Here is a 14,430-nt window from a genome sequence, read left to right on the forward strand (position 1 = left end):
TCTATGTCATTTTATCATATATACATTTTTGTAACCATTACTGTAATCAAGTACAGAACAATTTCACCATCACAAAGTTCTCCCTTGTTCAGCCTCTTTATTGTGACACCTCTTCCTCTCCACCATCCTAAACACCTGACAACCCTTAATCTGTTTTCCATCTCTATAATTTTGTCATTTCATAAATGTCACATAAGAATTATACAGTATGTGACCTTTTAAGATTGGACAATGGTGTAGAAATGTGACTGGACAAAAAGGATATGATCTAATACTAATAGACTAAATGCGGAACCCAGCAAGGACTTTCCATGTTTCAATCAGGCCAGCCCAATGAAGTCTCCATAAAAGGGCCAAGAAAATGGGATATGGAGAGCTGCTAGACAGCTGAACTTATGGAGGCTTACAGGAAGGTGAACAAGAACTCATCCATCTACCAGAAGGGTGGGGCACCCCAACTCCACCGGAACAGAAGTTCCTTCACTTGAGACTCTTCCAGACTTCACCCTGTATGTCTCTTTACCTGGCTGCTTATTTGTATCCTTTAAAATATCCTTTATAATAATACATGGTAAACCTAAGTGTTTCCCTGAGTTTTGTGAGCTCCTCTAGCAAATTAATCAAGCCTAAAGAAGTGTTCATGGGAACCCCAACTTGAAGGCGATTAGTCAGAAGTTCCAGAGGCCTGGACTTGCGATTGGCCACTGCCTTACACTCAGTGAGAATTGTGCATCTTTAGGGGATTTCTCTCAGCTTCCCTGCCCTTCTTCTGGCCTGTGGGCTGCATCAGTCACGCAATTAGTGAGGGCCCTATGTGCCTCAAGGGATGCTTCTCAGTTCCTTTGTCCTGATCCATGCCTTCAGCCAACTGCTGCCTTTCACTGTGAGAGCCCTGTGCACAACTCAAGGGATTTCTCTGAGCCCTCTACCTGCCCCAGCCTTTGGCATACTTCCTCCATGCACTTGGTGAAGTTCCCATGGCAAAGAATTACCAGGTGGATCATAGCTCACTGAGACTAGGGCTTACTCCTTGGGATTCTAAGCCCTTATGCCAGCCCTTGTCTGCTAAAAGTTGGTATAAAAGCTTGTCTCTTTTCTCTTTTTTTTTTTTTTTTTTTTTTTTTCTGAGACGGAGTTTCGCTCTTGTTACCCAGGCTGGAGTGCAATGGCCCGATCTCGGCTCACCGCAACCTCCGCCTCCTGGGTTCAGGCAATTCTCCTGCCTCAGCCTCCTGCATAGCTGGGATTACAGGCATGCGCCACCGTGTCCAGCTGATTTTTTGTATTTTTAGTAGAGACAGAGTTTCACCATGTCGACCAGGATGGTCTCGATCTCTCGACCTCGTGATCCACCCGCCTCGGCCTCCCAAAGTGCTGGGATTACAGGCATGAGCCACCGTGCCCAGCCCCGTCTCTTTTCTCTTTATCCCCTTCAATGGCCTGGTGTCTCCCCTTCTACTGTGGTCCTAGGGACACACGCAGCCATGGGTCTCTTCTCTCATAGGAAGGGCTTGCCATTTCTGGAATTTAGTTCATTTAGATTTCTTGGCATCCTCAACTCATTTTTACAAATTACTGATTTTTCATCTTACCCAACTTATTCTTGTTGCAACTGTGTACAATATGACTGGAAGCAGAAGATTTTGCCTCTTGTTATTTTTAAAAAAATATTATTTACTACTTATTATTTTTGCCTAATATAATAGTAAAACATTTTATAGAAAATATCTGAATAGTGTTTAAAATATAAAAGAGAGGAGGGAAAAAATCTTATAAATTCTAACTAATCAGAAAAAAACACTGTTAGTATTTAATGTACTTCACATATTTCTTGAAGTCATTGTTGTTATTATTTTAAGAGATGGCATCTCCCTATGTTGCCCAGGCTGATCTTGAACTCTTGGTTCAAGAGATCCTCCCATCCTAGCCTCCCAAGTAGCTGCAACTACAGACACAGGCCACCATGTCCAGCTAGCACTTCATGCACTTCGTTTCATTCTATTTCTGTAAAGCATTGCCTATTATTTTAAGCATCTGCATCTCAATTTATATACAAGTTTATTTCTGAACTTTTTTGTGTGACAAAATAATTGCTCAAGGCTGCAAACTCTTTATAAAATTTATATACATATATTTGAGCTTATTTAACCAGTCTCTATTAGAAATTTAAACTCGACATAGAAAATTAATAGGGACATCTATGATTTGAACTTAGACCTGGAATAAGTAAACAGTGCATATTAATAGAATTTTTATATATATGTATTTATTTATATATATAAGAATATTTATATATACAAATATATATACAAATATATTTATTTATATATATATAAATATTTATATATATTGATAAAATTTATATATAGAATATTTATAGAATTCTCCACCCCAGGTCCACAGAACATACATTTTTCTCAGTATCATATTACACTTATTTTGAAAGTGACTACATAATTGGAAGTAAATCACTCTTCAGCATTTGCATAGCATTTCACAGACTTAAATGAAATATTGGTTGGCTGTTTGTTTGTTATTTTCTTCCCTTATTCCTTCCTGTCTCCGTTGTTAAGCACAATTATTGGCATAAAAGAAGTTTTTAATATCTATTTTTAGATTGCATTCCAGCCTGGGCAATAGAGCAAGAATCCTGTTCTCTCTCCCCCTTTTTCTTTCTCTTTCTTTCTTTCTCTCATTAAAAGAAAGAAAGAAAGAAAGAAAGAAAGAAAGAAAGAAAGAAAGAAAGAAAGAAAGAAAGAAAGAAAGAAAGAAAGAAAGAAAGAGAGAGAAAGAAAGAAAGACTTCAAAAAATTTTGGCATATCTATAACCAAAACTCTCCTTTGATTGGCCGGGCACAGTGGCTCACACCTGTAATCCCAGCACTTTGGGAGGCCGAGATGGGTGAATCATCTGAGGTCAGGAGTTCGAGACCAGCCAGGCCAACATGGTGACACCCCATCTCTATAAAAAAAAAAAAGAAAAGAAATTTAAACTTGTTGAAATATTCACTATAATAATTTGTTCAATGAACATTTTTTCCCATTCAGTTCCCCCATTCTAAATCCTTATGCTTGATTTTAGAAGTAAATTCATAAAATCAAAGAATATGATCCCTTTGAAGTTTTTAAATATATACTGCTAAATTGCTTTCCAAAAGTACATCCAGCCTTTGGACAGCAGATGTATTTTATGGTAGTTTCTATAGAATGCTACTGTTTTAAATATCACACTCTAAAAAAATTTAATAATCTTATCACCTATCAGTAGAATTTCTTCCTTTTTTTTTTAACTAAAATCATTACCTCATTTTGCCAAGCTAATTATATAAAAATTTAGAGAAAAAAAAAGGTGCTCAAAAATATCTTGGTCTTGTTTTCCCAATAAAAATGAGGTGTTTATTCTAAATGTATACTTTTTTAGTTTTTTTGCTTTTCCTTCCTTATTAAAAAACTTTATTAAATATTATCAATTTATATCTCATAAATAAGTAATATCATTTTGCCTTACAGTGTTTCAAAACTTCAGGATATATCTAGCTTTCTTATTAAAGATACTTTGTTTTCTTGGGTTTTCCCAAATTATTACTTAAAGATTGCCAACAATAGAAAATGTTCTTTGTGTTTTTAATTAAGGAGATAAAATTAAATTATTTTAACACAATTCTTCAAATTTTCTATTAACTTTTAAATCATTGTACATAAACTAGTGCATATCTTGAGTATGGCCACCAACCATCTTTAGTTATTTTTATTCTTAAAATACACAGTAATCACAGAAAATGGTTATAAGATTAGAGTTCAGTATAAATTAAACCATGGTTTAATTTAATGGCCACTTAACAATTCTGAAAGGTTTGCATTTTACATCATGTAATACAAAAATAAAGATAACCACAGAGTACACTAAGTATTAGTGAATATTTATTTCTATCAATGAGATTGAAATTATTTTGAAGCATTTTATCCAAACTGAATGCTGACATTAGTTCCACTGTAGAGTACCTACCAATCCCCTCATCTTGACTTATTTTATCTAAGAAGCTCTTCAACAATTAAATGCAAAACTGAAAGTCTTTTAACCAATTCCTAAAGAGCTCATTAAGGTAGAAAGTTAAGAAAGGAAGTTCTATTAATGCAAAATCAAAGAAAGAAACCTTCAACTCACTACTTCTCTTGCTGCTGTTCTCCCTCTCTACCTCTCCAAAACATTACCAGACCTAAAGAAGTAAGTCAAAAGTTTGAAAAGTTTATGTATGATAGATTATTCTCAGGGTCTACATAAAGATAATTTACACACAATTTATCACGTTAACCCTTAGCATCATATGCATATATCATCATGCATTTTTACTCATGAGGTCTAAGTGATATCAATTTAAACATGACTTTTAAACCAACTTTTATAACTTAAAAGTCACTCTCTACAATATCTCAAAGTTTACATATGATTTCTATATTGGAAACAGCACTGATGTGAAATTAGGACATAAGGGCCCTGCTTTAAACCCTGTTATCACCAAGCTATGTCACTTTGACCAATACCTAATCTCCAGTTCTCAGTTGACTCACATCTGTGAAATTAATATATTATACTGGAAGATTTATATGATGCCCCTTGCTCCTCTTTAATCTTACAACTCTAGTCTTTTATATTCTAATGAAATCACCTACTGGCAAATCTTATGAGGTGGAAAATATCCTCTAATATGCAAAGATCCTTCTGGAATATACAGATGAGATGTAGCCATTCACAGGTAACCAAGAAGAAATAATGAATCATGTTGCTAACTACCTACTGGGATTTTTATATGTAATATAGCATAATATAATGTAATGTAAACATAACATAATGTAACATAACACACATAACACATACACAGGTATATTTATAAGCATGGATGGATGTATCTCAGCCAGGTAGCTCTAGGTTATAGAAAATACCAGAATGATCGATACACATCTGAAAAGATTGCAACTTTGCTTTTATCTTTTATGATCCCTGTGTCATGGAATAAGAGGGTTTTTATATATAATAGTTGGCAATCAAGAATTGCATTAAAACATTATTCTGCTTTCCCTTAGGAGTTCACAAATAGAAAAATTCCATTACCTTTCCTATGCTGATATCTGGCTGCAGAAAACGAAGGCAGTCTGAATAATTGGCATATGTTTTATTTAAGCTGTGCATAAAATCCCATGTTCCATTGGGGTTACAGTGTCGGAAAGCAACTCCTGTAAAGACATGAAAGGTGCTGAGATCACTCAGTTCCCTTAGAATCAATTATCAAAAAACAATGACAAGTAAATGTTTGTTTCAAATTAATCATTTCAGAAAAAGTCAATACCTTTATGGTTGAAGTCATAAATATAAGGAGGACATGGAACAGCCGATATTTTCCCCACTGTTCCTCTGGGCCAACAAATGAGTCCATCCCATTCAGGGAAACAATTACCTTCTAATGAAGAAAAAAAAAATTCAACAAAAATGTAGGTGGAACCAGAGAACAAACGCATTCAAAATGCAAAATTTCAGGTCATTGCCTATAGCAAAATTAAAACAAATTGGTAGTTTTAGAAACTAGATAGGATAGATACGATGCAAATGTCCCAAAATTCGTCTCTGTGGCTTCATCAAAGGTCCATTCATAGGAACATTTGCTTTGCACACATTAAAAATATTCAAATTATTCCAGCATACTAGTTATGATAGCTGTAGCAATTAATTTATAAGAAATATTGGAAATCATTGTGAACAGCTTCTGTAGTCAAGTTCTTCTGACCACCATAGTTGTAGCTACATTTTTACACTCAATTCTTGAAAACTGTCTTTAAAGAACATAACACCTGAAACAGTGCCCTTCACTGGTAAGCCCCAAACTCAAGTTTCTCTTTTTGCCAATACTTTTAGCAATTTCCTTGAGTCTAACATTCATCTCAAACAAAATTCTTATAAACTCTACTCATCTCAAGATGAATTCAGAACTTCATCACTTCTCACAACCTCCACTGCTACCATGATAGTCCAAACCACTTCTGAGTGCGACAGCCTATGACTGGTTCTCCTGATTCCAACATTTCTTTCTGCAGGACAATTTTCTGGGTGGCATCGAAGAACCCATTCTCCCTGCCCCTCTTTCTTGTAGTTCTCAAGAATAACTATAGAATGTGCTGTAAACACAACATGCTGAGATAAGGGCTGGAGAACTGTCTGGAACAGTCCAGGCTCTGTTCCAGACCCTCTCAGAAACAGGATGTCTCCAGACATTAGCCCAGTGCACCGTGTGCTCCCTGAGGTATATAATCAGGGTTGGGCTGTTTGATGGGGTCCCTCCGCTGTGGTGTATGCAGTTCATGAGCAGCTGAGATTCCATCCAGTCCAGGCAGATTTCCCGAGCCGTGGGGGACCAGTTGCCAATGACTCCTAGGCTTCTGTTGTTCCTTGCTGCCTACCTGTGGGTAATCAACCCGTTTCATATAACTTGCACACTAGTATTCTGCCTCGCTGGACTTAGACAAGTTGGTAACTAGTGCACAGTGAATCTACTTCACACCTCCTTTTCTTTATTTTTGACACAATCACCCCAAATCCTCCAAAAGCTCCCCATCTCAAAACGTAAGTTTTTATAATGCCTGAGGTGTCCATAAGATCTGCCCTCTCCCTCAGACAGGCTTATTCCCTTACCTCCTTCATATTTTTAGTCAAATGTCAATTTCCGAGTAAACACTCTCATCTAAAATTGCATCCCAAAATGTTCCTTATACCTTTTCCTGCTGTATTTTTCACCTGAGTTCTCATTTCCTACCAATACTGGGTGTTATTTTATCATTCCTAAGTCACAGGATTTAAGAAACCTGAAGGTAGAGATTTTTGTCTGTTTTGTCTCAAGCGTTAGCCACGTTCCTAAAATGCACCTGGCACTTGGTGGAGGATTACCAAATATTCAGTGACAGTTCTCTGTGCTCTTCAGGACTCCTTTCAGTTAGTGATGAACTAAACTTCCAAGAAGACAGCCTCTCAGCCAAATTATACCCCAACTTCCCAAAAAGAGATACCTTCAATGACTACTGTATTAGTTTTCTATCACTACTGTAACAAATTGCCACAAACTTCACAGCTTAAAAGGACAGAAATTTGTTTTCTCACTATTTCTGTAGGTCAGAAGTCTGCTGGGCTCAGCTGTTTCTCTGCTTGTAGACCCGTGAGACCAAAATCAAGGGCTGGGCAGGGCTGTATTCCTCTCTGGAGGCTCTGAGGGAGTATCTGTTTCCTGGCTCATTTGGGTGGTTGGGAGAATTCAACTCCTTGCAGACATAGAACCAAGGTTCCTATTTCCTTGCTGTCAGCTGTCAGCTGAGAACTGTTTCCAATGTCCAGAACCTACTTGCTTTCCTTGGCTCATGGCCCCCTTCTCCCATCTTCAAAGTGATCAAGGCAGATTGAGTCATTCTCACATTTTTAATGTCTCCTCCTCTCTCATTTTCTGCTGCAACTCTGATTCTTTTGCCTTCCTCTTCCACTTTAAAAGGCCCATATGATCACATGGAACCCACCCAGATAATCCAGAATAAGCTCCCCCATTTTAAGGTCCATAACCTTAATTCTATCGGCAAAGTCCCTTCTGCCATGTGGCACAACATACACAGGCATAACAGCAGGTATTAGGGCATGGACTTCCTGGGAGAGCCATCATTCTGCCATCACAAGTACTACCCATTATAGCTCTCTCAATTTTTTAGTTGCCAGTTACACTAACTGTGCTGAGGATTATTGTTTTGGCTAATGTTCATGTTGTCAAGTTGTTTGTGCAGTTTTGAACAGTCAGCATAATAGAACCTCACAGAAACACTGATCTCTACAGAAAAAAAATTCAGTTATGAACCTGAAATTAACTTATTAGTGTCCACCATATCACACAGAAACAAATACTTGATTTGCTATGTGCATTGCCAAAGCAATAATAAAAGAAAATTTCTTTCCAAGAACATTTTCATAGAAAAAGCCTTGCTTTGCTCACATAATAAAAGCCAGAGTTTTACATATCATGGGCAAGGCAGGAACCCATTCCACTGGTGCCTGCTTCTGGTGCACAGTTCCACCTGTCTCTCTTTCCACCATTATCTGCTTTGTTGTTTTCCTTCTCATATACAGAATGTAATGATTCCACCTCTCCCAACAACTTTGCCCTAAACACTACATCTTGATATCTTTCAATTCGCCTTTTCATTAACAAGTCACATGTCTTTATATATCTGGACTGTCCAGTCGATATGTGCCCAGTATCTATTGTATAATCTACATAAATCGGACCTGAACACACCTTCTTGTTTCTTGGTAACTAGATTTCCCTCCAGAATGTATGCTGCCATGTCATGTGCTATTTTCTAGCAAAAGCCAATGGCCCATTTATTCTATAATTACATAGTTTTAAAACTGCTATGGAAATTTTTTTATTCATGCTCTAAAAGGGACAGTTTTCTAGTTCCCTACAAGATACCATCTCACACATGTACACACATGGACATACTGCCCAAACTTTAGAGAACAGACACTCCTCCAAAATATTTCTGTAGATCATGCTTATTTTTCTGGTTGCTCTTTGACAAAGAGAATAGTAAATATTCACAAAAAGTCAAAAAAAAATTGAAGAAGCCATGAACCTCACATAGCAAAGAGAGTTTTTGAGGGGCAGTGCCAAGATGGCCAAGAGGAGGCAACACCAGAATGCAGCTCCCAGCAAATGAGACGCAGAGGGCTAGAGGACTTCATGATTCCAAGTGAGGTGCCAAGTTCATTTTAGGGGGACTGGAAGAACTCTGAAAGTAGCCCAGAGAGGGAGCCAAAGCAGGGCAAGAGCCACCCAGGGAGAACGAACCAAGACAGGGTGGGGTGTGTCCCCACCTGTAACATGCAGCCAGCTCAGAGGGTCCAGGGACTTCACCCCCTCAGTGTTCCAATTTTGATCCTGCGCTTACCTCATCCCTCCTGCAACCCACGGTCCACGAGAGCCCCACCAGACTGAGGGGCACTGTGGATTGTCAATGCAAATCTGAGCAAGCACTCCCCCCTTGTGCCGTAAGTTGTCAGTGGGACCTGGGTGGGAGTTTGGACTAGCGCCAGCAGGATGGAACAACCCATCCCACAGAAACAGGCAGAGTTGAAAGCAGGGAAACAGGTCATAAGGCCTGGCAGGTCCCCTCCCCCACCACACACACAAAACCCAAACTGAAGACCACATGCCAGAGAGCTTGGCAGTGAATACAAGAATATGACCCCAATCAGGCAGATTGAGCTCAGGGAAGGAGAGATGCCATTGGGAAGGTGGGGCTAATTTCAACTGCAAACAAACCCCAGGGGAAGATCGTCTACCCAGCAACCTGACTGAATCTGAGGCAGCCCAGCAGTGCCTCTACAGGCTGAAAAAGATATAGCTCCAACTGCAACAGAAATGACATCCACTCAGATATTTATCCCGAAATCACCAACTTCAAAGATCGAAGGAAGATAAATCGACAAAGATGGGAAAAAAACAGCATAGAAAGGATGAAAACATCAAAGATCAGAACACTTTTTCCCCTCCCAGGGATCACAACTCCTCACCCTCATGGGAACAAAACAAGACAGAAAATGAGTGTGATGAATTGACAGAAGCAGGCTTCAGAAGGTGGATAATAACAAACTTCTCTGAGTTAAAAGACCATGTTCTAACCCAATGCAAAGAAACGAAGAACATTGAAAAAGGTTAGACAAAATGCTAACTAGAATAACCAGCTTAGAGAAGAACATAAATGACTTGATGGAGCTGAAAAACGCAGCACAAGAACTTCATGAAGCATGCACAAGTTTCAACAGCTGAATCAAATAAGCAGAAGAAAGGATATCAGAGATAGAAGCTCAAATCAATGAAATAAAACAAGAAGCCAATATTAGAGAAAAAAGTATGAAAAGAAATGAACAAAGCCTCCAAGAAATATGGGATTATGTGAAAAGACCTAATCTACGCTTGATCGGCATACCTGAATGTGACAGGGAGAATGAATCCAACCTGGAAAACACTCTTCAGGATATTATCCAAGAGAACTTCCCCAACCTAACAAGGCAGGCCAACATTCAAATCCAGGAAATACAGAGAACACTACAAAGATATTCCTCAAAAAGAGCAACCCCAAGGCACGTAATTGTCAGATTCACCAGGGTTGAAATGAATGAAAAAATCCTAAGGGCAGCCAGAGAGAAAGGTCAAGTCACCCACAAAGGAAAGACCAACAGACTCACAGTGGATCTCTTGGCAGAAACTCTACAAGCTAGAAGGGAGTGGGGCCAATATACAACATCCTTAAAGAAGATAACTTTCATCCCAGAATTTCATATCTGGCCAAACAAAGCTTCATAAGGGAAGGAGAAATAAAATCCTTTACAGACAAGCAATTGCTGAGAGATATCATCGCTACAATACCTGCCTTACAAGAACTCCTGAAGGAAGTACTAAACATGGAAAGGAACAACCAATACCAGCCACTTCAAAAAAAGAACCAAATAGTAAAGAACAACAATACAATGAAGAAACCACATCAACTAATGAGCAAAACAACCAGCCAGTAACAAAATAGGATCAAATTCACACATAACAATATTAATGTTGAATGTAAATGGCCTAAATGCCCCAAACAAAAGACACAGACTGGCAAACTGGATAAAAAGTCAAGACCCAATGGTGTGCTGTATTCAGGAGTCTCATCTCACATGCATAGACTCACATAGACTCAAAATAAAGAGATGGAAAAAGATCTACCAAGCAAATGGGGACCAAAAAAACACAAGGGGAGCAATCCTAGTCTCTGATAAAATGGACTGTAAAGCAACAAAGATCAAAAGAGACAAAGGCATTACATAATGGTAAAAGGATCAATGCAATAAGAAGAGCTAACAATCCTAAATATATATGCACTCAATGCAGGAGCAGGAGCATGCAGATATATAAAGCAAGTTCTTAATGACCTACAAAGAGATGTGGACTCCCTCACAATGGTAGTGGGAGACTTTAATACTCCACTGACAATATTGAACAGATCAACGAGACAGAAAGTCAACAAGGATAGCCAGGACTTGAACGCATATCCGGACCAAGCAGACTTAATAGACATTTACAGAACACTCCACTCCAAATCCACAGAATACACATTCTTCTCAGCACCACATCACACCTACTCTAAAATTAACCACATAATTGGAAGTAAATCACTCCTCAGCAAATGCAAAAGAATAGAAATAATAACAAACAGTCTCTCACACCACAGCACAATCAAATTAGAACTCAGGATTAAGAAAAGCACTCAAAACTGCACAATCACATGGAAACTGAACAACTTGCTCCTGAAAGACAAATGGATAAAGAATAAAATGAAGGCAGAAATAAAGATGTTCTTTGAAACCAACAAGATAAAAGACACAATGTACGAGAATCTATGGGACACATTTAAAGCAGTGTCTAGAGGGAAATTCACAGCAATAAATACCCACATGAGAAACAAGGAAAGATCTAAAATTGACACCCTATCATCAAAATGGAAAGAGCTAGAGGAGCAAGATCAAAAAAACTCAAAAGCAAGCAGAAGACAGGAAATAACTAAGATCAGAGCAGAACTGAAGGAGACAGAGACACAAAAAACCCTTCATAAAAATCAATAAATCCAGGAGCTGGTTTTTTGAAAAGATCAATGAACTAGACAGACAACTAGCTAGACTAATAAAAAAGAAAAGAGAGAAGAATTGAATAGATGCAATAAAAAATGATAAAGGAGAGATCACCACTGATTCCTTGGAAATACAAACTACCATCAGAGATTACTACAAACAACTTTATGCACATAAACCAGTAAATCTGGAAGAAATGGATAAATTCCTGGACACTTGCACACTCCCATGACTAAGCCAGGAAGAAGTTGAAACCCTGAATAGACCAATAACAAGGTCTGAAGTCAAGGCAGCAATTAATAGCCTACCAACCAAAAAAAGTCCAGGTCCAGACCGGTTCACAACTGAATTCTACCAGATGTACAAAGAGGAGCTGGTACCATTCCTGTTGAAACTATTCCAAACAATACAAAAAGAGAGAATACTCCCTAACTCTTTCTATGAGACCAATATCATCCTGATACCAAAACCTGGCAGAGACACAACTAAAAAAGAAAACTACAGGCCAATATCCATGATGAACATTGATTCAAAAATCTTCAATAAAGTACTGGCAAACTGAATCCAATGGCACATCAAAAAGCTTATCCACCATGATCAAGTAGGCTTCATCCCAGGGATGCAAGGCTGGTTCAACATATGCAAATCTATAAACATAATTCACCACATAAACAGAATCAAAGACAAAAACCACAAGATTATCTCAACAGATGCAGAGAAGGCCTTCAACAAAATCCAACAGCCCTTTATGATAAAAATTCTCAATAAACTAGGTATCAGTGGAATATATCTCAAAATAATAAAAGCTATTTATGACAAACCCACAGCCAATATCATACTGAATGGGCAAAAACTAGAAGCATTCCCTTTAAAAACTGGCACTAGACAAGGATGCCCTCTCTCACCACTCCTATTCATTATAGTATTGGAAGTTCTAGCCAGAGTAATTAGGCAAGGAAAAAAAGGGGGGATTCAATTAGGAAAAGAAGTCAAATTGTCCCTATTTGCAGATGACATGATTGTATATTTAGAAGACCCCATCATCTCAGCCCAAAACCTCCTTAAGCTGATAAGCAACTTCAGCAAACTCTCAGAGTACAAAATCAATGTGCAGAAATCACAAGCATTTCTATACACCAACAACAGACAAACAGAGGGCCAAATCATGAGCAAACTCCCATTTACAATTGCTACAAAGAGAATAAAATACCTAGGAATACAACTAACAAAGGACATAAAATATCTCTTGAAGGAGAACTACAAACCACTGCTCAAGGAAATAAAAGAGGATGCAAATAGATGGAAAAACATTCCATGTTCATGGTTAGGAGGAATCAATATTGTGAAAATGGCCATACTGCCCAAAGTAATTTATAGAGTCAATGCTATCCCCATCAAGCTACCAATGACCTTCTTCACAGAACTGGAAAAAAACAATTTAAACTTCATATGGAATCAAAAGAGAGCCTGCATAGCCAAGACAATCCTAAGCAAAAAGAACAAAGCTGGAGGCATCATGCTACCTGACTTCAAACTACACTACAAGGCTAAAAAAAATCAAAACAGCATGGTACTGGTACCAAAACAGAGATATAATGCAAATCAAAACCACATTGAGATACCATCTCAAGCCAGTTAGAATGGCAATTGTTAAAAAATCTGGAGACAACAGATGTTGGAGAGGACATGGAGAAATAGGAACACTTTTACACTGTTGGTGGGAGTGCAAATTAGTTCAACCATTGTGGAAGACAGTGTGGCAATTCCTCAAGGATCTAGAAATAGAAATTCCATTTGACCTGGCAATCCCATTACTGGGTATATACCCAAAGAATTATAAATCGCTCTATTATAAAGACACCTACACACGTATGTTCACTGCAGCCCTGTGTACAATAGCAAAGACCTGGAACCAATCCAAATGCCCATCAATGATAAACTGGATAAAGAAAATGCAGCACATATACACCATGGAATACTATGCAGCCATAAAAAATGATGAGTTTGTGTCCTTTGTAGAGACATGAATGAATCTAGAAACCATCATTCTCAGCAAACTGACACAAAAACAGAAAACCAAACACCACATGTTTTCTCTTGTAGGCAGGTGATGAACAATGAGAATATTTGGGCACAGGGAAGAGAACACCACTCACTGGGCTAGGTGTTGGAGGTGGAAGGGAGGGGAGGGGATGGAAAATGAGGGGGAGAGGGAGGGCAGGGAGGATGGGGAGGGATAACACAGGGAGAAATGCCTGATGTAGATGACACGGGAGGCCAGGGGGATGGAGACAGCAAACCACCATGGCATGTATATACCTATGCAACAATCCTGCAGGATGCAGGATGTGCACATGTACACCAGAGCCCGAAATACAATAAAATTAAAAGAAAATAGAGTTTTGTTTTATTTTTTTGAGACGGAGTCTTACTCTATCACCCAAACTGGAGTGCAGTGCCACAATCTCGGCTCACTGCAACCTCCGCTTCCCAGGTTCAAGCAATTCTCCTATCAGCCTCCCAAGTAGCTGGGACTACAGGTGCATGCCACCACGACAGGCTGATTTTTGTATGTTTAGTAGAGATGGGGTTTCACCATATTGGTCATGCTGGTCTCAAACTCCTGACCTCAGGTGATCCACCTGCCTCGGCCTCCCAAAGTGCTGAGATTACAACCATGAGCCACTGTGCCTAGCCAAAAATTAGAGATCTTAACTAGCATTCTCTCCTTGATCATC

General features: G+C 38.6%; 1 protein-coding gene across 1 annotated transcript in view; it reads right to left on the reverse strand.

Moving 5' to 3' along the window:
* Nucleotides 1-14,430, reverse strand: part of PTH2R (parathyroid hormone 2 receptor) — a 105,003-nt gene that overhangs the window by 51,140 nt on the left and 39,433 nt on the right. The window contains exons 3-4 of the mRNA XM_012446226.2: nucleotides 5,346-5,456; nucleotides 5,111-5,232 (exon numbers count right to left, since the gene is read on the reverse strand). Coding sequence (XP_012301649.1) covers nucleotides 5,111-5,232; nucleotides 5,346-5,456 — 233 coding nt within the window. The remainder of the gene's footprint in view (nucleotides 1-5,110; nucleotides 5,233-5,345; nucleotides 5,457-14,430) is intronic.

Source organism: Aotus nancymaae, unplaced genomic scaffold (assembly GCF_030222135.1).
Source record: "Aotus nancymaae isolate 86718 unplaced genomic scaffold, 86718_ANA_hifiasm-v0.15.2.pri h1tg000008l, whole genome shotgun sequence".
Taxonomy (NCBI): domain Eukaryota; kingdom Metazoa; phylum Chordata; class Mammalia; order Primates; family Aotidae; genus Aotus; species Aotus nancymaae.